This window comes from Sprattus sprattus, assembly GCF_963457725.1.
Source record: "Sprattus sprattus genome assembly, chromosome: 1".
NCBI classification, from domain to species: Eukaryota; Metazoa; Chordata; class Actinopteri; order Clupeiformes; family Clupeidae; genus Sprattus; species Sprattus sprattus.
This window is the reverse complement of record NC_137920.1, coordinates 65,310,697-65,335,145: the sequence shown is the minus strand read 5'-3', so window position 1 is coordinate 65,335,145 and position 24,449 is coordinate 65,310,697. Positions and strand designations below refer to the sequence as shown.

The window sequence follows — 24,449 nt, the reverse complement described above, 5'->3', positions numbered from 1 at the left end:
GACAAAACACTGAAGATCATTTAAGCTGTCATTAAAAGTTGCTTTAGGACCAGAGCACTCTGTTGCCATTAGTCTGAGTATGACTCAATAAATCAAACTTTTATGTTTAGTTTTATTATATGGTGTACTACTTATGGTTTGTTATATAAAAGCGTAATATAGGCCTACTGTACTTTGTGTTGTTTTGCAGAGATGGAGGGGGAGCATTTCGAACAGAGGGACCCGGGTCAGAGGCACAGCTCTGGTGCCGCACGATCTAATGGGTTGTCCAGTCCACCACATAGCGCGCACAGCAGCTTGTTCCGAACGCGCACATTAAAGGCGCTGAGCTTAGAGAAGAGGGCAAAGAAGGTGCGGTTCTACCGGAATGGCGATCGGTATTTCGATGGCATTGTCTGCGCCATCTCTGTCGACAAATTTGGATCTTTTGGTGCACTACTGGCCGACTTGACCCGCTCCCTTTATGATAACGTTAACTTACCGCAGGGGGTCCGGACCATCTATTCAGTTGATGGGTTAATGTGGTATTTTTATCTTGTTTATTACTGTACTGTTGAATAATGTGTATGGCTGGTACTGGAACATGGACATCTCAACAAATAGAGATAGCTCTTTATAACTTATGAAGAGGCTGCCAGAGGCAGAAAAGGCCCCTTTTCAGAGACATCCTATGGCAGACAGGCCTATTCTTATAAACCCAAGTGAGAAGATAGCATTTCCGAGAAATCATGAGGCAGACAGACCTGTTCGTATAAACCCAAGTGCAAAGACACCTTTTATGATAAATCACGTGGCAAACATGCCTCCTCTGCATAGACTACCTAGATGCTTCAGGGACAAAGGGGGGTCAGGGCAAGGTGACAGACGCCTCTGCAAAAGCCACAAGGCAGACAATGTGAAGAACTGTGTCTGAAAGCCCCGAGATACCTGGTATCACAGGAAGCTGTACACCATGTATCTCAAGGTGGTTAATTCTGTTGACAGAGACAAAGCAAGCTGGTTGATAGGCAACATTGTTAAGAGAATTGGACCGATTGTTCTCCATCTCGGTGCGGTCAGGTCCAATGACGCAAGTAAGGTACCTGTTGTTTTCCATCTCTAGGTGCGGTCGAGTCCAATGACGCAAATAAGACGCAAATGAAACCAGAGCAAAGGGTGATTTGATCAATATAAAAGTGGGCACGGGGACTTGTTGGTTAGGTTTTCTACTGGATTGCTCTTGCAATATGCTTAGAGTCTTTGAGATGCTCCATGGACCAGCTCAGCAGTAGTTATCTCCTCTGAATAAACCGTTCAGTATATTCATACCTATTTGCCTTGAGAAGTTTCTTGAGAACTCTTAGAATAAGACACGACATAATTTGGTGACGCCGACGCGATCGAAAAGGACGTTTTTAGTGTCATCTCGTCCCCGGGGACGGACGGGACTGGTGGGACAATTGAGGCGCCATTTAAAAAGGTGAGCAATTTGTTTTTGCTTATAGCAATTGTCACTTTAGTCCTGTTAAAACCTGGGGTAAGAGACATTTGCATAAAACTGTCCTCCGAAAAAGAACTAAGTTATAAGGCATAAGAAATGGGAGGTGATTTTACTGAACGGTCAGAGAAGTAGATTGTTAAAGTGTTTTTGTTTTAAGAATTTCTTCTGAGGTGAAGAAGAATATTGTATTGTGAGACGTTGTTTGCGTCCATTTTTCTGAGGGAGAAAAATAGGCAATGGGCCGAGAGACGTAACAAGTCATAAAGTGTTTTTGTTTTAAGAATTTCTTCTGAGGTGAAGAAGAATATTGTATTGTGAGACGTTGTTTGCGTCCATTTTTCTGAGGGAGAAAAATAGGCAATGGGCCGAGAGACGTAACAAGTCATAAAGTGTTTTTGTTTTAAGGATTTCTTCTGAGGTGAAGAAGAATATTGTATTGTGAGACGTTGTTTGCGTCCATTTTTCTGAGGGAGAAAAATAGGCAATGGGCCGAGAGACGTAACAAGTCATAAAGTGTTTTTGTTTTAAGAATTTCTTCTGAGGTGAAGAAGAATATTGTATTGTGAGACGTTGTTTGCGTCCATTTTTCTGAGGGAGAAAAATAGGCAATGGGCCGAGAGACGTAACAAGTCATAAAGTGTTTTTGTTTTAAGGATTTCTTCTGAAGTGAAGAAGAATATTGTATTGTGAGACGTTGTTTGCGTCCATTTTTCTGAGGGAGAAAAATAGGCAATGGGCCGAGAGACGTAACAAGTCATAAAGTGTTTTTGTTTTAAGAATTTCTTCTGAGGTGAAGAAGAATATTGTATTGTGAGACGTTGTTTGCGTCCATTTTTCTGAGGGAGAAAAATAGGCAATGGGCCGAGAGACGTAACGAAGCATAAAGTGTTTTTGTTTTAAGGATTTCTTCTGAGGTGAAGAAGAATATTGTATTGTGAGACTTTGTTTGCGTCCATTTTTCTGAGGGAGAAAAATAGGCTACGGGCCGAGAGACGTAACAGGGCATAACGTGTTTTTTGTACAAATACCTCTTTTGGAGTGGAGGCAGTGTTTTATTGTAACGTGTGCGCATTTTCCTGAAGGAGAATATTTTATTGTAGTAAAAAGACTAGTGTGGTGTGCTAAAATTGTATGTTGGTGTCTATAGAATAGTTTGTGTGAATATCTCCGAAAAAGAAAAAGAGAGAGAGAGAGACTGACGCGTGTGTGTGCGAGTGTGTGTGTGTGTGTAAAAGTGAGGTGAGAGTGATTGCGCAATATGAAATGAATGATGGGTACGAGTGTATATGTGAGATCATTTGTTCAGGATAGCGAGCAATTGTGAAATTTGTATTGCAATATATACATGTATCAAGGTGGGAATAGTATCATTACTGAAGAAATGGTTAAGAGGTGATTGTGTTGATTGCTGATGTCTAGAGCAGGCATATTTGTATGTAAGAGTCAATCTGGTGTGCAGCCACTGGCGCGCGGCCAACGCTCTGTGGTTACAAACAGGAAGTGCAGTGCAACCTAGGTAAGCATGGTAAAACAGACTGTGTGCAGGCAGCGCCACGTGTCAAGAGATCGTCTCAATGGGGACAGTCCCTAGAGAAAAGAGGTTGTTGAGTAAGGCACTTGCTGAGACATATTCGGTATAAATATAATATAAGGATAAATATTCTCATAATAAGAAGTGTTATCAGAACACTTGTGCTAATTTGCTGGTAGATATATTGCCACTTTAAAAAGTGTTAAGAAAGTTATTCTACTGATTTGTCAGTGTAAACATTAGGCTATTAGTATCAGGGTGATAGATGAGTTTTGTTGCTGACTGTTGGTTTTGAAATAGATGCAGTTTCATAAAGGAAGTATTTAAACAGATGGTACATGGTGAGTGAGTAATTTAGTCACATGTTTACTGAGCAGGCAGAGGCAGACTCAACAGTAGCCCATCACAGAATCATATTCGCGTACGTTAGACGTCAAGGGGAAAGCTGTGACATGAACATAAGAATTTTGGAAATTGAAAGAGACTTTGTCATTTATTTGGTACGACACTCGCTGCGAGGTTGTTTATTCTACAGGCATTACAATTGTACCTCGGGCTCATAAGAAACAGAGAGCCTGAAAGTGAAAACTGATGAGACGAGCAAGTGAGACTTTTATTTTCATTGGCACACCACACTCGGTGTGATGGTGTTTCTTTTAAGAACGTTGTAAGTATATCCTAGGGTGGGAGACATTGAAACTGCAAGCGGCACTCGTGAAAAAGTGACACCCAGCATGAGTCGCCGTTACACTTACACTGATATTCTCGAATGTCACGAGCTGCTATATCCATTCACATTGTGTAATTAATGATTGTTGTGTCTGTTACAGGAAAAGAATAAAACAACCGCCGCTGGCTTAGCTGTCGCCGCTTCACTACTGAGGGCTGCGGGCCTGGCTCACCCATCTATTAAGGGGGTGAACACTCATGAAAGCAATACTTTTTGTATGAACAAATGATATGATCAACACATGGCATAAAGTTAACATTGTACTTCACAAAGTTAACATTGTCCTCTTCATTCTGTTTTGGACACTTTGCATGATAGCGGGAGTTTACGTGTGGAAGCGGCCCAGAGGGGGGAAACTAATGTGAATGGCATTGAGTACACTGCTTTCTGGTTTTACTGAACTAAGCCCGAGACAGGGAGCCCCTAGAATCCTTAAACAAGAGATTGAAACCCAGGAATTATAATTCATAACACAGGGACATTATACACATTATGGGACTAAAGGCACATGGGTAGGAACGTTGACACAGTCAAAACAGAGTGTCCTCACTTTAAGTGGCAAAGGCTGATGCTAGACTGGTGGGAAGTCAGTCAAAGGGGGGAGGACATAGTGGAGAGAGTTCAGGAAGGAGGAGGACATTTAAACTTCGCATTGGAATTATATAAAGCAGTTCAAAGAGAACTAGTACAGTATAAGAGCACAAACCTATGCACAAAGGAGACCAGGGAGAGGGCAGTTGGATTTGGGATTAGTGGGAAAGAAGTACACAACCCCAGAAATCAGGTAGTTGTAGAAACTAGAAGTGTGCAGAGGTGTAAGAAAACTCCAGAGCCAGAAGAGAACGTAAGGTGCAGATCAGGAGTAACACTGAAGATAGCTCACTTACAATTCGAAAGAGTAACCAGTGGGGTAGATTACCCCAGTCGTGAGGAGGCAGTAGAAATGATAAAGGTAGTAGAAAGCCAGCTCTCTAACGCTGGACAGAAGGAGGACAGATTGAGAAAAAGAGGTCAAGGCTAGAAGGCTAGCGAAGAGAACAGAGAGTAATTAAAACTGATATTAGACACAAGGGCATTAAAGGGACGAGGCCCACACGGACCAGTGACAGTCGTACTCAGTGGGGACCCAGCTGAGGGGAATGAGAACTGGAGCTCAGACGAGGAGAGACAACCTAAGACCATGCAGTCTAGTCAAAAAGAGCAGCAAGTAACATTATGCCTCTGATAGCAAAGGGGACAGTACAGCAGTATCAACCATGGGGACACACTGCCGTGCAGGGCCTGAACTCTCGTCTACCAGTCTTGCATGATGGCGCAGGTTGCTGTTAGGATCCAGCTGGAAAAAGACTGGCACCTTGGGTCAATGACCAGACATATGTTCAGAGAAGCTGTGACTCACCACATGGGCCTGAACCAGAAGGACTCTAACCCTAAGCTCCTCCAGAAAAAGCTCCAAAAAAGACTATACAAGCACCAGTGGTAGCCAGCCAGGCTCCCCAGTTGAGAAACCAACGCCAGCCCCAGCACAAGCTAAACCCATCACCCAAGTACGAACAACCATTTCCACCGGGCTACAGTCACCCACTGCAGGGCTTCAGGGGCCCACAGCCCTGGCCAAGTCCATGGCCAGGCAGAGAGGAACAGTCTCAGGCCAGAGGGAAAAGAGGTAGAGATGGTTTCAGGAAACAGCAGGCCGCACAGCTACCAGTTTGCTGGATATGCGGACAGCCTGGCCACATTTCCAGGGTGTGCAAACAGAACTTATACAACACCGAACAGGTTCCCGGCGACCGGAGTGTGGGGCAGTGGGGAGGGGGTGATGGTCCTGCGAGGCAGAATGGACCTAGCGGTCCAGGGTCCCCATACAGGGCGCACACTATTGATGAGGCCTAGAGAATCAAAGGGGGGAGGTTTCCGATACTATCGAATGGAGCTGATAATGAGCCAATGCTGCAGGTTCAAATTGGGGGTAGGGAAATTTCATTAATTGTAGACACTGGAGCTATTACATATGTATAAACCCAAAAGACGCCCAACACCTTCCCGTAGGATTTTCAGGATAAGTGCAGCTAATACCATTTTCTGCTTCAGTGTTGATCTAGGCAGGCACGAAAAGTGTTTTCATGCTTGTTTAAATCCCGGAACACAACCCATACATTTGTTGGGTAGAGATGCATTATGCAAGCTGGGTATTCAAATTAAGTGTACCCCTCGGGGACTGTCATTGATCTGTGTGGCCAGTCAAATGCCCCGCCAAACAATAGTCAGCACACACCCACCTCAGCCAGTTACCCACATCTCACAAGTTTTTTGTTTAGGCATGTTTGGAGTGGAAGGACAAGTTGTGGAAAACTTGGGGCCCACTCATACACACTATTAATGTTAATTTAAGATTTCCCAGATGCCCCACAGACTGCACCATCAAGTTTGACGAGGAAGCAGACGAGGGGGGAGAGAGAAAAGATGTGAGGAGGTCGGAAAGCAAGCTAAGTATCCTCTGAAAGTACAGTGTAGTAGTGTAGTAGAGAGGAAAGAGTAGGGGTGAGAGTGACATTTCTGGAAGACACAAAATGAGGGGATCAGTATGACATAACAGGAGCAGCACCACACATCACACTCAGAGTAGGGAAAGCACACAGAGCAAGAGATGTAGGGTTAATGATGGCCTTAGCGCTGTTGTGCACATGGAAAGACTGGGATGGTGTAGACAGGTGGTCAAGATCTCCAAGGAAGTAGACCAGGGGCAGGTGAAGGAAAAACCAGATGGCATACAGTACGTCAAGAACTGCCCTATGGTTTGTTTGCAGGGGCAGGCCATCCGTACCTGTACCTGGGTATGTCAAACCAAGGTGCAGAATGATGTTGTTGGCCTGACGGTGAAAATGACATAAGTCAACCAGCCCCCTGGTGTTTATCCTAAAGCCAGCCGGAAGGGCATACAAGGCGCCATCGAGGGGCTACTGCAGACAGGCATTATTAAACCTGTGCGGCAAGCACGCTGCAATACACCAATGTTCCCTGTGCTCAAGGCTGACAGGGTCAGGTGGTGGTTGGTGCAGGTGGAGGCCAGTGAATGTGATGTAGAAACGTGCGAAAGAGTCACGGTCAAAGTGTTGTAGGTGCTTGCCGAAGGGGGGAGAAGTGTCAAGAAAAAATGTTTTGAATAAACCAAGTACAAACACGGTGATTCAATTTCGGAATGGAAATCATTCCAAGGTTTGGAATCCCTGAAATAATATCATCTGACAAGGAAAAGCATTCACAGAGAAAACGTGGGATGAGATCCTGCGAACTCTGTGGGTGAAAAGAAGATTGGGATGTGTCTACCAACCCCAAAGTCAGGGGATGGTGGAAAGAGCCAATGGCACACTCAAATTGCTAAGATCTCTGCTTGCTCTAAACCTAAGCTGGCTTGATGCTTTGCCCATTGCTTTAATGCGAGTGCGCTTGCAAGCAGAACCGCAGCGCATACCTCCCCCCTCACGAGATTCTTGCAGGACGACCAATGCCAGTCCCACGGATCACGGAACCAGGCATGGGACCACCCCTGGAGTAATTCCAAAGGAATTTCATCATTATGTGCAAAAATTAACTCTGATTCGCAAAGTTATTTACAAAACAGGCAAAGCAGCAGGAACAACCACCAACCCTGGAGGCGGAGGTCGTAAGAGCCGTGCAACCGGGAGATTGGGTGTACCTGAAGGTGTTAAAAAGGTATTGCCTCCAGCCAAGGTCCGAAGGACCATACAAGGTGATGAAAGCCACTCCAACTGCGGTAAGAGTACAGGGATCGGAATTGTGGCACCACCTTAATTATTGTTTCAGAGCCACAAAGCCACAGGACGATGGAGAGACGGTTGCCAGGCCAGAGCGTGAGCTGCACGGCAAAGATGAGGGGGTTCTGAATAATCAAGTTCCAGAGAAGGAGAAAACAGGACCAGAATGGGCTCCAGAAGCTCCTGGCGGTGGTGGGTATGTCGCTCTTTGCGGCACTCTTCCTTTCGTGTCTTCTCCATCTCTACCAACAGGAGAGGAACCAGGAGAGGCATGCCAAGCCACCACCATCCCGGGCCAGACCTCCATCTACCTCAACCCAACAGGGGAGGCGTGCCAAGCCACCCTGCATCCGTGGCAGGGCTTCGCCCAACTCAACCCAACAGGGGAGGCGTGCCAAGCCACCCTGCATCCGTGGCAGGGCTTCGCCCAACTCAACCCAACAGGGGAGGCGTGCCAAGCCACCCTGCAACCGAGGCAGGGCTTCGCTCAACTCGACTCAACAGGAGAGGAACGTCCAGGCACCCCGCACCCGTGGCAGGGCTTCGCCCAACTCGACTCAACAGGAGAGCACCACCCAGACACCCTGCACACATGGCAAGACTTCGCCACCCCCAACCCATCAGAGCTTTATAAGCGACCCGCCAGGGCCATCCCGTACCAATACAACATCTACGACATCCCCAAGCTCCATCACCTCGACCTTGCTGGAAGAAGGGATGAGCGGGAGATTGAAATAAATAAATAAATAAATAAAAAATGAATAAATAATAATAAAAAACACGCCAGAATCAATGTGCTAGCCTGTTTTACCACCAGGGCGGCCGTGTGGGAAACCACAGACGCAACCTCTTGACCCTCCGGCAGGCTCATGGAAGGGTGATGATTGTTGCTATTTTGTTTTTGGCATTTTTGACATGTCACATTTCATACCCACATTACATACATCCACCACCTGGAATGACACACACACCTGAAATGACACATACTTCACAATGTTACTATCCCAATATCACAATATAACCGCTTTGTTTAGTGAAACTTAAGTTCTTGAGATTAAGCCTCAAATGCATGAATACTGTACCCTAGAAGATGAATGGTTAACTAACTATTTTAGATTGAATGCTTGCTTTTAAGATGTTACACAGTTTGTGATTCATGTACAATCCATCTGGGACCACCCCAGTGGATTTATTTTGCCTTTACAATTCTGTACGATCCATCTGGGAACGCCCCAGTGGACTTGTTTTGCCTAACTGACATATGTTTGAGATGTAACTGTATCACAGCTTTTGATGCTACATAGGACATAGATAATTACACTGAACGGGAGTGTTAACATAATGCTAATGGTTTGCTACGCTGCATAGTGAGGTGTGGACACCTCAAAGGGGGGAAATGTGGTATTTTTATCTTGTTTATTACTGTACTGTTGAATAATGTGTATGGCTGGTACTGGAACATGGACATCTCAACAAATAGAGATAGCTCTTTATAACTTATGAAGAGGCTGCCAGAGGCAGAAAAGGCCCCTTTTCAGAGACATCCTATGGCAGACAGGCCTATTCTTATAAACCCAAGTGAGAAGATAGCATTTCCGAGAAATCATGAGGCAGACAGACCTGTTCGTATAAACCCAAGTGCAAAGACACCTTTTATGATAAATCACGTGGCAAACATGCCTCCTCTGCATAGACTACCTAGATGCTTCAGGGACAAAGGGGGGTCAGGGCAAGGTGACAGACGCCTCTGCAAAAGCCACAAGGCAGACAATGTGAAGAACTGTGTCTGAAAGCCCCGAGATACCTGGTATCACAGGAAGCTGTACACCATGTATCTCAAGGTGGTTAATTCTGTTGACAGAGACAAAGCAAGCTGGTTGATAGGCAACATTGTTAAGAGAATTGGACCGATTGTTCTCCATCTCGGTGCGGTCAGGTCCAATGACGCAAGTAAGGTACCTGTTGTTTTCCATCTCTAGGTGCGGTCGAGTCCAATGACGCAAATAAGACGCAAATGAAACCAGAGCAAAGGGTGATTTGATCAATATAAAAGTGGGCACGGGGACTTGTTGGTTAGGTTTTCTACTGGATTGCTCTTGCAATATGCTTAGAGTCTTTGAGATGCTCCATGGACCAGCTCAGCAGTAGTTATCTCCTCTGAATAAACCGTTCAGTATATTCATACCTATTTGCCTTGAGAAGTTTCTTGAGAACTCTTAGAATAAGACACGACATTAACAAAGATAACATCTGTTGATCAGCTTGTGGAAGGTAAGTGGATGAGCATTTTATATTTTACACATGATGTAGCCTGTGATTTGTGCCAGGTAGCCTCTTACTATATCACTCTTGGCCCTTTGGACCATGTCCTCTTCTGTCACAGGGATCACTTCTGTCATTGGGTAGTGGCTACAGCAAAATATTGTATTCTATTAAAACGAAATTAAATTGAGTTACTTTAAATAACTTTTATGGTCTATCTTTTATAACAAGGAACCCTCAGAGGTTCTGCAATAAAACCCAACTTGTTTAGCCAGCAAAAAGCGGTGTCAAAATGAACTTTCTGCAGGTGCATTGCAGAGTCAGATACAATCCCTTGACAAAGATGAACAATTCTCAGACCACTTTTTCATTTTTTCATTGCTTATTTGCAGGGGAGTGTTATGTATGTGCATCTATTGAAGCTTACAAAAAGATCGACTACACCAAGAATGTCAATCCTAACTGGTCTGTGAATGTGAAGGCCTCAGCCAATAACAAACCACCACCTTCCTTGGCAAGTACAAAACTAGGATCCACTGAGGTGAAGATGTACGGATGTAAGGATTTCATCCGGCCCAAGTTAGTGACCATCGTCCGCAATGGCATGAAGCCTCGCAAGGCAGTACGCATCCTGCTCAACAAGAAGACAGCCCACTCGTTCGAGCAGGTCCTCACTGATATTACCGATGCCATCAAGCTCGACTCAGGTGTTGTCAAGAGGATCTACACTCTGGATGGCAATCAGGTAAGTGTCAGTTGTTGTTAAATTTGAAAGGATACATTGTTATATCCTTGATTTATTGGTTCTTTCTCCATCTTGTAAAAACATGCTCACTGAATTATAAAGGTGTTGTTTATGGATAGGCCATACACGGCCTGCTTTATTTGGTTTGTGTCCACTATATTTTTATTTTTACATTAGATCCACAGGGAAACTCAGCCTTGTTGCTGAGAAATTACAAGAGGCTGTAGAATTTTTAGATATGTTTAGGGTTTTGAAAAATGGATCCCTTTCCATTTCATAAGAAGAAAAACATCAGCACATACTGCTGATTTGATTATCTGTAGTTGTCTTATGCAGGCATTTTGAATAGAAATAAAACCAGTATATGTCTCATTGGATGAGCCTCATGTGTTTACTAAACATCTCTATACGTACCTACTTTGATGTATTAACATAATTCAGGCCTAGTGAAGAAGCTCATGCCCGTGGCGATGGGAGCCACCTCTGAGTTTTAAATGCCATGTGCCTCTACCATCCTATGACACTGAAGGGTTTAGCACTGCCTGCTTCATAACATTAAAGGGGTTTTCTTTGTAAAGGTGTGCATTGTGAATGTATCCATGACTACTAAGAATAGTCCTTTTGTTTTGACAAAGAAAGGTGTGCTCTGAATGGAGAGGAAAAGCAAAGCAGAAGAGATAATATGAATGGGGTCTTAGAGCTTTGCCCACTCCATGGTTATATCTGCTTGTCATTTAGAGAGCTGCTGGAAATAGAATTCCCTCCTTTATATTCCACCCACATTTCTGCACACACACGTGCGCGCACACGCACACACACACACACACACACACACACACACATATGCACGCACACACACACACACATATGCAGACACACACACACACACACACACACACACACACACACACATAGGCACACACACTCACACATACACACACACATACGCACACACGCACGCGCACACACACACACACACACACACACACACACACACACACACACACACACAAACACACTCACACTCACACTCACACTCACACACACAGACACAAAGTTCTGCAAGCTCATATCTGTGCAGGCAGGTAAATGGGAAGAAAGATACCATCTGTCTGGAATTCATCAAAGACTAATTGAACTTCCAGCAGATCTTATTTTCCCTTTTCTGTCCACGCCCATTGATCTCTCCAGAGGCATCTCTGACAGTAGCTCCAACCCTCCATTGTAATCCTTTGTGTTATTTCAGTATTGGCCAGAGTTGTTCTTAAATGTTAACTTTCATTGTTGAAATACTAAGCCTAAAAGAAGCTTGTATGCTCTTACGAGAGTTATGTTTCTGCTGAATGCCCAAATGACCCGTACATAATTTAAAACCGTATTAGACTATAAAATGCTTTCCTTGGCTCTTCTCAGATATTTTTGTTTCATGAAAATGTTTTAGGCCCTAGGGCACTTACTGTTGTTCCTTGCATCAGTGTAGCAAAGTAGAGCATGCATATTAATTTGTAGTGGTGGTTTTTGGTATTTTGGTCTAGAAACCGTTTCCCTGATCTGCCCAGTGTTGTCATAGCCATAAGCCCTTGGCCATTTCCCCCCTGCGTGTGTTAAAATTTTCCCTTGCAATCAGCAGAATAAATTAAATGTGTGTAGCTCATCTGTGTGTGTGTAATCCCTGCAAACTGTGCCCCAGAACTTGCTTCTGGACAGATGACATCTCTTTATAAACACTTATCCTCATCTCTAACTTCTGAGTTAAAATACATGCATTTGCACAAACATGCCAAATTATGTTCAAAGAAATATGAATTTGCCCGGCTTTCTTTACCATGAAAGACACTGCAATAAGACGTTTTAGAATGGGGCAACATAGTGGGTAGTTCACAAGAGGGGTAAGAGCATTATGGGTAGTTCTATTTATAGCACAGGTGATTGATCAGGCCTGGAGGCGCCACGAACCATGGCAGATGGACTGGGCTTAGACTCGGTGCAGTGCATGCTGGATAGCTATGCAAGTAAGGCCATGCGAGAGGCAGAAAAGCAGGGGAGACCAGGAGGATGTCTGTGCATGGGTCTGTGAAGAGGGGATGAAGGCATGTAGTGGAAAGAAGCATATGTTAACCCCCCCCCCACCTCACTGTTTCTCTGTCTCTCCCTGTCTCTCTGTGTGTGTGTGTGTGTGTGTGTGTGTGTGTGTGTGTGTGTGTGTGCCAGTTCATGAGACAGATCTGTGACATACATAAAGATCTGTCATGAGACCACTTATCAGTGTCATTTATGATTGAGGAGTAGAGAGGGAAGCCCAGACAGACACATACATAAAAGATAGCAAAGCTGTCTATCTTGTTGTGATGCTATTGCAAAAGAGGGCATAGCTGTCTGTCTTGTTGTGATGTGGTTCTATTTGCCTTCTATTGGGTCTTTCAGTTGAGTGTTTGCAAACTCAAATCTTCATCCCCTCACCACTGGCTCCATAGGGATATTCATTTTTCAGCTTTCAAAATGAAAAGAGAAATCTCTTAGCCAAATCTCATTGCATGTTTTGCACAGTCTAATCCTGAGAGAGCGAGAGAGACAGAGGGAGAGAAAGAGAAAGCTTTCTGAAACAACAAGAGACTTTTTATACCAGAATATTCTTTTTATCTGGAGATTTCCCAGCTTATTTTCTGTAATGAGCTGGAAGCGGGATTAATTAGTCCATTTACCCCATTTTGCCTGCAGTATTAAGGTGTCCAAAGGTTAGATGAGGGTTATAATCTACTTGAATGTTATTTTTCACTGTGCCTGCCTACCCTAACTGATGTCTGAGAGAATGTTGCATTCATAGACTGATAGCCTGTGTTGAATAGAGGTAACATTAAGGCTGTCTACAGCGGAGCAGAAATTGTCAATCAGGGAGAATGAGGTTTCTGGGCCTTTCCGAGGACCTTCTTGTCTCATGGTATCATATTGTTAATCAGGACAGAGACTGTAAATCAGGGTCTGCTTCTCATTCTCCTCTCATTGTTCGCATATCAACTCGAGAGTCACCTGAAAACTATTAAACAAATCCACCTGGCCAGGCTAGTGCTGCCTCAGCTTAACAGAGATTTGTTGTTGCACAGTTGAAATCACATCAGTGCTGATGGGAGTACCTCAATGAGGTACCTAACAGCAGGTTTTGTATATCCAAACTATTTAATGTCAACAAGGAAAGCAATTATGCTACAAAAACCAAGCACAAGCAATTATGAACACCATGTTACATGAACACGCTGTTTGACAGACCCGTGTTGAGCGTTATTGCCTTTATATTTTACAGCAGGCAAAACAATTGTACCATTCAGTGGTGTGTACAGTAGTATAGAGTGCTAGGATTGCTAGGATCAAGATTGATAGTGCAGAACTAATACAAAACAACTACAGCAAAAACCAAAGAACTAAAGAATAGGAAATTGGTATGGGAAGTAAACTCTATACGAGTGACCTTCTACACTTCAGAAATACCTTTTTTTTCATGACCTTATTGTAATGTTGATTACAAAGACAACAGATATGAGCATGTTAAATATGAATGAAAGCTGTGATTTTGACCCTCTACTTCTTCATGCCTGCCATGGCAGATCTGCATGATGTGCACTATTCAGTGTGTGCTTGCTTTTACATTTAAGAAAATAAGACTGACAAAAAGCATTCAACCAGCCTGTGCCATCTGCATAGTCCTCCTGGGGCCGTCTGGGTCTTCTTATGTCTCTCCCTGAATATGCATCTCAAGGTCAACACAGGTCTTTCAGTCATCTCATGTTTCTGTAGAAGTTGATTGCCAAGCTTGTTTGTCACGTTTGTCACAGTGACCTTTTTGTAGTTTGAAGGGAGCTTATTAGTAATTCATTAACTCTCCAGTTAAGTGTCAATGTGTTCTATTGTACTTTTGTATATTTCTCATAGTATCAGTATAGTATTTCAGCGTAAGTATTTTGTCTTTGTAAAGTAAATATCAAGCTTAAGTGGGAAAGAAGTGTCGCAGGCTGCTGTATCAACCATCTGTTGGGGTCTGAGAACATGATGGCATCAGCAGTTGTGTTCATCAGGGTTCAGATGTGTTTGAATTGTCAGATGCTGAGTCATGCTTAGTTGCTCTGCCTCGGGAGGGCATGCAGACTTGTACTGTGTCTGAAAATAAGTTGATAATACAGTCAGCTGTAATGGCCAAGCATGTTGACACAGCATTTCCTTCACGATTTTTTTTTTTTTTAGGTGTTTACCTGTAGTCTGGCGTGGACAGACACACTTTTATTGTATTTAACTGCCTTCATTCACCATAGTCTCTGTCAAAGCCTAGCTATAGGCTGTTTGAGCTAGGCTAGTTTTCCTCTCTGCCCCATGATAGGAAAAAGAGTGATGACGAAACATATGCATGTCACATTTACTTTATTCATTCACAGTTCTCATAGCATACTATGCACTGGATTAGGCACAACACCCACACTTACAGTGACAGCTAGTGCTGTGGTGTTGTAGCCCCTCTGGCTGCTGCAGGTTCACCCCTGTAATGAACAGTGGGAGGCAGAGGCTTACGCAGCATTTCCGCTTCCATTCTCTCCACTGGGGGAAAGAGCTGATGTCTGAAATGGATTAAATAATGAAAATGTCACATTGCAGGGAGCATATCAAGCCCAATTAAACCACCCTGCTGGAAAAGTCATGCTGGGTTGCTGCAGGCTCTCTCTGTCTCTGTGTCTCTCTCTTTCCCTCTTTCTCTCTCTCTCTATCTCTCTCCCTCTCTCTGTCTCACTCAATACTGAACATTTCATACACCAGACAGGCATATTCCACTTGCAGAGAGGGAAAAAAAAGAAATGCATAACTTACCACACTGTTCCTTTTATAACATTCACAGGATTTGCCATGTTGCTAATTTTAGTCACAACCTACCTCTTCCTCACAATCTCCAGAGAAAACGATCTTTCCCTCACATCTATCACGATGTGATCTAGTTGCCTAGGAACGGCTGGGCCACTGTGACGTCATAATGGGGGGTTGTGAGGGCGCAAAGAGATCTGCCAGTCTGATCATTGAGATAGACGGTCCATAAGTGGCTTAGGCCACGGACACGGCTTGCCTATTATAACCCACTAAGCCTCTGTTTACCCTTAGATCCAGCAAAAGGAACCACTTGCACTGCTACTCGACCAACCTACGGTACTACACACAAACAAACAGATGAATCGGCATATTCAAAACCATATGTATATATACAAAGTCATAAACAAGTGTACACACACATACACATGCTTGCGCACACACACAGACTCAGGCATACACATTCATGCACACAGACACGAACGCCAACACCTGGACCTCAATGGGCTATTGTTAGAACAAGTTCTTTCAAGGTCTCACTGAGGGTACACCCAAGTGAAGCTTACTGTGCTTCTGTGAAGAGATGTAGGCTCAGAAGACAATGGCTTGTCACGACACTCCTTGCACAAGGTTATTTTCTCTCTCTCTCTCTCTCTCTCTCTGACATTGCCTGTCAGTCGGCCATGGTTTTCATGACAAAGCACCAAATTAATTACAGCTCAATGTTCACCATGCACCACAGGCTCTGTGGAGTATCTGGATCTGCCGGCCCAAGCATATGGTCTTATTTTTCCCCTCAAATCTTTCAGCTCAGAAGTTTCCTATTACCAAAAGATGCCAAACACACACACAATGTGGCTTTTTCTTTTTAACTGTTACACAAAGGCACCGTAGTCTCCCATTGATCATTTAGGGTTATCCTCTCTATAAGAGGGAGTATTCAGTCATTTTTGCTTGGGTTCTTCAGTGAGGAGGTGTTGTGGTACATCATACTTTGTACTTTGAAAAATGGGATAACTATCCGTTCTACCATTCCTCTATTGACCCTATCTGGCACACCACTCTCAACGGACTCTGGTCCTGAGACAACATCTCCTACAAATGTGCCTAAGATGCTAACTGTGTTTAGTTTAATTGTGAAAAGGGGGGAAAAGAATATGATATTTGCAGTCCTCTCACCACTGTTTCCGTGGCGCCCAAGGTTGTTTGTTTTTCTGTGTCAGTCTGTTCTGGCACAGTCACTGAAGTGTGAGAGTGCAGGTAGCAGGGGACTGTCTGCACCGGCTCTTCAAACTCTTGGAGCCGTGCCTCTGCCTCTCCCCGCAGGTTTTTGTTGAGTCACTCTGTCCTGTGATGCATGCCTTACCAGCAGGTGCGCTTTCACATTTATTATGAGAGGCGCCAGCTCACCAAGAGCACGCGGCACTGAAGCTGTCTGAGGCATTCAGGCAGCTGCTGCCTCCCGGCGAGTCATTTGACTCAGAATCTGTTGGCGCTGTGCCGTGCGTGCAGAGAGATGACAATTATGAGCCAACTGCCATCACGGAATACTTTTAATGTACTCACAAGTCTCAGCCCATTGGAGTTTTGTTTCTTGCCTTCACACATCTGTTCATGCATTTGTCCCAAGGTGCCCTCAGCACAAACAGTGGCCAGGTGTGGGTTTTTCTTGGTTTATGTGGTAATTAGTGAACTATCATGCGATTGGTAATTAGTGAACTATTAGAGACTTTGCATATAATTACGCTAACATACTGTATATGTTTATCCATCATCTCCAAACAAGCTCTAGGTTTTCCTTGGTTCACATTGTGTTTTGTAGGACGTCATGTGATGGACGTCATGTGACTGTAGGGATTTGAACTCAGTGCCTGGCTGGGATATTCATAAAAACATGTCATTAGTATGAACAGTTGATATATACATGTCTATGATTGAGACAACTTATCGTCTCTTTGGACTTCAGGGTCACGACCTGGGAGGGGGGATTTCAAGCATGCGCAAAGACGCAGAGTCCAGTTCATAGTCCAATTCACCGTTTACATGTGCGCGATGTCCGAATTATCAATCGACTCGGACCGAGTTATCTTGGGGTGTCGATCGGATCTTAGTCGGACCGCAATTATTCGAATAAAGGTGTTTACAAGAAAGGGATGATTCTATTTCAGTCCAAATAAGCCAGTAATTCGAATCCATGTAACCGCAGTGACTCTGAAATCTGGCCTTTTGGAACTGATTGCCTTTACCGGCCTTTTTTACATTCTGCTTGTATTTGTTATGAAGGGATGAGATGAGGCACTGTGGTCTGTACCCTCGACACTCTGAGCTCTCTCAGATGAAGGACATATTGCCCAAAGCCAACACACCCAAGGCTGAGGAGCTGCTCATGGCTATGAAAACATTTGCAAGAAGAGCAAAAGATGAGAGGAGCGAAGCAGAGAACAGAGAGAAAGGCTCTCTGCTGTCCTGCAGGGGAGCTGGAATCTGTAGCTCCTCTCAAAGGACACAATTCTCTCTCTCTCTCTCTCTCTCTCTCTCTCTCTCTCTCTCTCTCTCTCTCTCTCTCTCTCTCTCTCTCTCACACACACCAACACACACACACACACACACACACAGACACACACACACACACACACACACACACACCAACACACACACACACACACACACACACACACACACACACACACACACACACACACACACACACACACACACACACACACACACACACACACACACACACACACACATAACCCTCCTTTCTCCCCTGCTCTGCAGTTCTTCAATGACAAAAGAAACTTAAGCTTCAGCTCTGGCTTTGGCACGTCAGCCACCTTACATAATTAGGGCTCTTATGTAACGGCCCTCATCTTCCAGCACTCTGCATTTCGCTGTTCTGATTTATGATCTTAAGACGGACGCTCATTAATTCGATGCGGTGCTCATATTCGCAGACACGGCACCATCCAGCCACCCCATCTGCCTTGCTGGGTGCGTGATTCTGCAGATCCGTCCATCTTCCTCCTTTGGTGTTGTCATCCCCCTGAAGTATTATCCAGCTCAGGCATGGAATTAGAAACTGGCCCTCAGACGATCAAGCTAATAGCGAGTCGGACCGTTGGCGGATTTCCCTCAACCGATCGGCTGATATACAGAGAGGCCTTGAAAGATGTTTTTTCTTTGATCCAGATTTGTCTCCATATGTGTTTGTCCCTGTTGTCCTCCATGTATACAACACAAAGGACTCTCACCCAAAGTCTCCTCTGTCCCAGGCTCCTATGCAGTAGACGAAAGACCTGTAATCCCGATTTACATAACCACTGAACAATGCCATTGTGCATAAAAGTAGAACACAATAGATGCCAATACTAAACTCTATCCTCTTGTTATCACAGTCTCCTCCTCCTTAGTTCTCCTTAAGGTTTTAATAAGCATGTTTTGAAACTACGTATTTGGCCTGGACATTGTACAAATGCTGCTCTGACGCACTGCCATCTTGATGGGGGGTGGACTGGGGGTCAGTCAGTCATTTCTTGGCTCTCACAACTCATTTTGTTTGCTAATTAACTGTTTGATAACATCTCATGAAACATAGTTTATCCATGCGCACAGTCTGTTTTTTCCCTTCTTCTCTCTCATATGGCCTGCTCTGTGCGGTCTCCACGCTTATGCAAGCGGCAGGCAGATTTATTTATGCCTGGATGGTGGGCCAGACCAGCAGGGGGAGGGCTGCAGTCAGTGGGTAGCCAGGCTGATCGTGCCGTGCCGGGCATGGCCCCCTCGAGCGTGCCAACACGTCACTTTTCCGCCGCGCGCACAATAGGAGACCTCTCGGACACACTGACCAACCCCTCCCACCTCCTACCTCCCTTCCCTGCCCCCTTCCCAACCAAGCATGTAATCTCACAAGTGTTTAACAGTCCCGTAAGTGGTTTAGGGCATGGTGAGATTATTTCAGGGTCTGCGAGTTCCTCTTAAATTATCAGGTTTGGATTAGGATTGGTCAGTCATTGAGGAGAGACGAATGGAGAGACGAGTTTGATATTTACTCTACTGGGCACATAGGCTACTGTGCTTTTACTTCCATTTATTTTATCTGGAAATCTCCTGTAAATATTCATGCAATTCTATATATAAATAAAAATAAATAGAAACGAAAATATTGTCCCCAGTCTGGTAAGCTGTTCTGAGTTCACCCTTTGCCCTTGATACAATGCAATGACAGCATACTGAAAAGTGATGGTCCAGTGCATGGTGGTAGTGCTTGGTGGCCTGGTGCTGTAAGTGATTATTGATTCACATTTGAGAGTGTGGGCTTAAACCGTGCAGGCTGCCCTGCTGTATTGAGGTTTCAGCACCAAGGACAGCTCCGCGTCGGGTATATTGGAATTCTAGAAGTATTCTGTTGCAATTCAATTGTGATTTAAGACTCACATCCGCGGCTGAAGTAATGATATACCTGTTATTACCCTGGACACTTGTTTCCTGTTGTCTGGTACATAGTACATTTTGCAATGTTCAACCTTTTTTTAGTAGAGAATCTCTCTTGTGTGTGTGTGTGTGTGTGTGTGTGTGTGTGTGAGTAGATGTGAATGTGTCAGTGTGTTTGTTTATATACTTGCTTATTTCTGTGTGTGCGTGTATGTGTGTGTGTGTGTGTGTGTGTGTGTGTGTATTTGTGTGTGTGTGTTTGTGTTTGTGTTCATGCATGCGTCCGTGTGTGTGTGTCTGCATCAAAAGCAGGATTAGCAGCAGGCTGAGGTGACCCATACAGTAGCAGTGGGACGCCGGTTGCTATGTGAGGTGTGAGGAGAGCTATGGCCGCAGGCCTGAACACTATCAATACTGAGCAGTCCACCACAGCTCATTATCAGCCAGCAGACACCACCAGCACCGCTGCTGTGCCCCAACCCTGGGTGGTACATTCAAAGGGGCCAGCAGCACTAGCATGGAAAACCCTGGCCTGAACTGACACAAGATGTAATGTGTGTGTGTCAAAACATACAGGGGTATGCATATGTGGATCTGTGCATATGTGTGAATTAACTTTTATTTGGGCAGCTTTGTGACTGTATAGCTCAGTTTAGTTTGGAATTTTTTTTACCATGTTTGACCCTGTTTGCTGACATTTATTATTTCCTTTCAACCGTCAAACTAAACTGATGTTCTGCACGTTCTTGCTCGGCTACCTTTAAAATATTTACCACTTGAAGCAGAAATGTTGGAGACAGCACTGCTGAAAGGCCAGTGACTCTTTTGGCTGACAAGAATAGCTGCTCTTTGCATTCTCTCTGCTGTATCCCACGTGGGCATGGGCAACACAAAGACTACTTGTTAAGTTAGATTTGAACACGCGTCTTTGGCACCACTGACTGAATAAATAAGGAAACAATGAAAAAAACTTCCAGCGACAATATCATTTTATCTTTCATGTAGACAGCAAAGCAATGCCACAATCTACCAATAGTGTCTATGGTAAATAGAATGCCACAATCTACCAATAATGTCTATGGTAAATAGAATGCCACAATCTACCAATAATGTCTATGGTAAATAGCATGCCACAATCTACCAATAATGTCTATGGTAAATAGTGCAGATGAGCCAGCTCTCTTCAGATGTGGCTGGATGATGATGTCAGTCCAAGATATCTTACATATTTGTAATTTTTTTCTTTCTATCTCACCTCCTCCTCTTCCTCCCCCTCTCCGTCTGTCAGAGGGTGGTGTGAGCTGGGAGCAACAGCAGTGTGCTGACGTGCTCGTATGTGGGATGATGTGGGTGAAGTCACTCGCCATGCTTGTAGCTCTTCCCTTATACATATGGTGCATCTACAGACTGAAACAACATAAACATGAATGAGTTAATGATGATAGATTTGGACTCAACATCGTCAACATTCACATTTCTAATGGTAGATCAAATCCATTTCTGTAGTGCCCTTCTACTTAGCTGTACAGTTATTTCCTCATTTGCATGAACAACAGAGAGTCACACACACACACACACACACACACACTCACACACACACACACACACACACACACACACAGTATTCATATCAGTTTGGGCCCAAAGTAGCTTTACACTGCCTCCTTGTGGAGTAATTAGTGACATTAAAATTAACACATTTTTAGGGAGGCTAAGTTGATGGAAAGATAAAGTTGTCCTCAAACACAGATGTATTTTTATACTTTTACACATACAAAAAAATTATTCTCAGATGCCACTGCTGTCAATAGATATGTAGTACATAGGATCCATAGAGAATATCATTACTTACATTATTGGAGACTGTGATTGTAATATTTGCATAGCCTGTTATAATTCATTGTTTAATTCACGGCATGTTTCCAAATGCAGCCACTAGATGGCCAACATGCATCACGTAAGACCCGAGACAGAGGCGGACAGAGAGATTGTCCTAAAAGGAAAAAAACCTACTAGGAGAATATTCAACTACCAAGTGCTCCTCTAGGTGTCTCTGTCTCTTCATGTAAGAGATCATTAAAGCAGTACTGCACAGCTATAACAAAAGAGAGTGTCCAGTGAGTATGTTTAGTATGCCAGCACCATAAGATGGAATGTCTTGGGACAGGTTGTAGAGGTAACTTTATATTCTACAATGTGAGTTGTGAAGATATTTATACCCGTGTCCTTTTACCTTTTCTGTAAAACAAATCAAAAGGCTCAGAATCTTGATTAAAAAAACGTGCAGCTTGCTATTACACAGTGAATTGTGGAAGAAATGCACTATTTGTATATTTACATACATGACATTCTTTGATGTCTGAGCCCTCATTTACATATAGATCCTTGCATGGGCAGTGCCAACAATACGCTTTGGCACAGATGCATTTACATTTACTAATTAAGCCAGAAGTTGCATTCCACTGAAATATGGCCAAGCTCTCCTGAGTGACTGTGTCTTACCACGCAGCTGGGGGTATAAAAAACTCTAGTGCTTGCTTCATAATAAGCATGAACCCAAATTCCGTATGATGTAGAAACCTTTTTTTGGTAAGCTCCCGCTCTCTGAGTCATTTGTCTGGATTTGTATTCAGACATGCCGAGCGCTGAGCTTTAGTGTGCATGAATTATATCAGGAACAACTAGCTTGGGCACGGCCTCATCAGTGATGGGGAAAGAGCATTGGAAATGGGTGTTCATGTACGATTCACTCATCCTTTTGAACTCTCCCCAGCTGATACGGCTTTGCATCCTTTTTTTGCTGGGCTCTGCTTGGAGTGACAGCAGACTTCTAAACACTGCTGTTGCATAACGGAGTTCATTTCGTTCTTGCGCTCATGACATCAAAGGGACGTTTTTTTTTGTTTCCTGGGAAGAACAATTGTCAGGACAGTTTTGTTTTCATCCTCTCTCTGCTTTCTGTCTCTCCCCTTTCTCCACTGTCTATGTATCTGACTGTCTTTATATCTGTCTTTTTGAGGACATACAAATTGTGTTATGCATACTAAACCTACTGTGGTTATAGTGGGTTATAGTACGAAGGTACTGGTCCTGGCTTGAATGGGTTAGGTGTGTTAGAGTTATGTTGGTTATGCCTTGCAGGTCTTTGACTCCCGTTGCTTCATCAGCCATTTGACTCCTCTTGCAACACAAGCCCTTGCATACCCATAGCTAACTGTCTCCGCAGTCACCTTTTTTCAAGTTTCGCTTTTCCTGCTCTACCCACCACACTGAGTTTGAAGCCTGTCTCCCAAGAAAAACAGGATGTTCCAGCTGAAGAATTTCATTTGAAAACCTGTAGGTTACATGATCACACAGGCTACTCTTCCACACAGCCCTTCAGGCTAAGCTACTGGGTTGTTCTGCAGAATCTTATGAATTAAAACCCCAAAGACAAAAGCATCTGTTTTGTTGCACATGAAAAGCTAGGCACAAAGCTTCTAGGAGGAGGGAGAAATGTGCGCTCCCTCAAAACTAATTAAGCAACTCATTCCTTGGGGTTTTCACAATTACATTATGAAAGTGAAATACATTCTCCTTGCAAATGGAAAAAAAAGAAAAATGAACTCTTTTGCTTAATCTTTTTGTGTGTGTTTGTGGACTTATGTAAGCAGCATGCTTGTATCTCATTTCAAATTCCTGTGAAGAACTTGTTTACTTGCAAACTTATTGTTCATAATTGGACGGAAGCACATTCAGGAGCGCCCAGCAGTGCTCTGCAAAGTTCTTCAGGAGTTAGAGTCTGGAGTGTCAGTCAATTAGCCATGTCTTTGTCTTGGGCAGAGGCGTACTAATGTAGTGTTGCCTGAAAAGATTAGCTTAGATTAAATTCAAGTTTTTTGTCAGTGTGCAAAGTCCAAAACCAGTGAAATACAGTTAGCATCTAACTACAAGTGCAAAAGAATACTATTATGTACACATAAGAGCAGGCAAGTAAGTACTACTGTACAGTATAAGTGATGCTATATCTTACAGTATGATAGTTGTGAACATAAGTACAGATTATTATATGTTTATGTGATACAGTACATAGATGTGAAGTGGGCAGGGGAGTATATACTGTATGTATAAGGGTTGTATGTGCAGTATAGATTAAAATGTACAGTTGGTTGTACAATGTAAAATTATTTGAATTTGAAATGAATTGAATTACGAATTAATAAATACATTTCAATAATAGTAATCTGAACAATGTGCGAGATTCAGCTTGTGCAATAATAAGCAATTGATATATGAAGATTTGAGGTTGACCTCCTTTTCCTTGGTCAAAGCAAGTGTAGAGGTAAGTTGAGCTTGTCAGGGATGGCGTCGGAGCTGGAAGGTGCACAGTGCTGGGTAGTTTGGAGTCTGTGATGCTCTGTGAGCTTTGAGCAGGAGGTGAACCTTTCTATTCATCCAGGGTTTCTGATTACTCTCAAAATGCGTATGTGGTGGCCTGGGCAGCTAACACACTCTTGTCAGAGTCAGCAACCTTCCACCCAGATCTGATGGTCCTCATTGTGGGTTTCACATGTTTTAAATACCACACTATACTTGGGAAGAAGGAACAGTGAAAGATGGCCATCCATGATCAGGAAATCATATTCAAAATGTTCCTTTGTGGTACTGTAGCT

The 24,449-nt window shown here is 43.8% G+C and overlaps 1 protein-coding gene across 1 annotated transcript in view; it reads left to right on the top strand.

Moving 5' to 3' along the window:
- Nucleotides 1–192: 192 nt before the first annotated feature.
- The window catches only part of LOC308379234 (serine/threonine-protein kinase DCLK1-like), a gene marked incomplete at both ends in the record, with an annotated part of 57,054 nt that continues 32,797 nt past the window's right edge, over nt 193–24,449 (top strand). The window contains 3 exons of the mRNA XM_080856292.1: nt 193–521; nt 9,757–9,788; nt 10,172–10,524. Coding sequence (XP_080712418.1) covers nt 193–521; nt 9,757–9,788; nt 10,172–10,524 — 714 coding nt within the window. The remainder of the gene's footprint in view (nt 522–9,756; nt 9,789–10,171; nt 10,525–24,449) is intronic.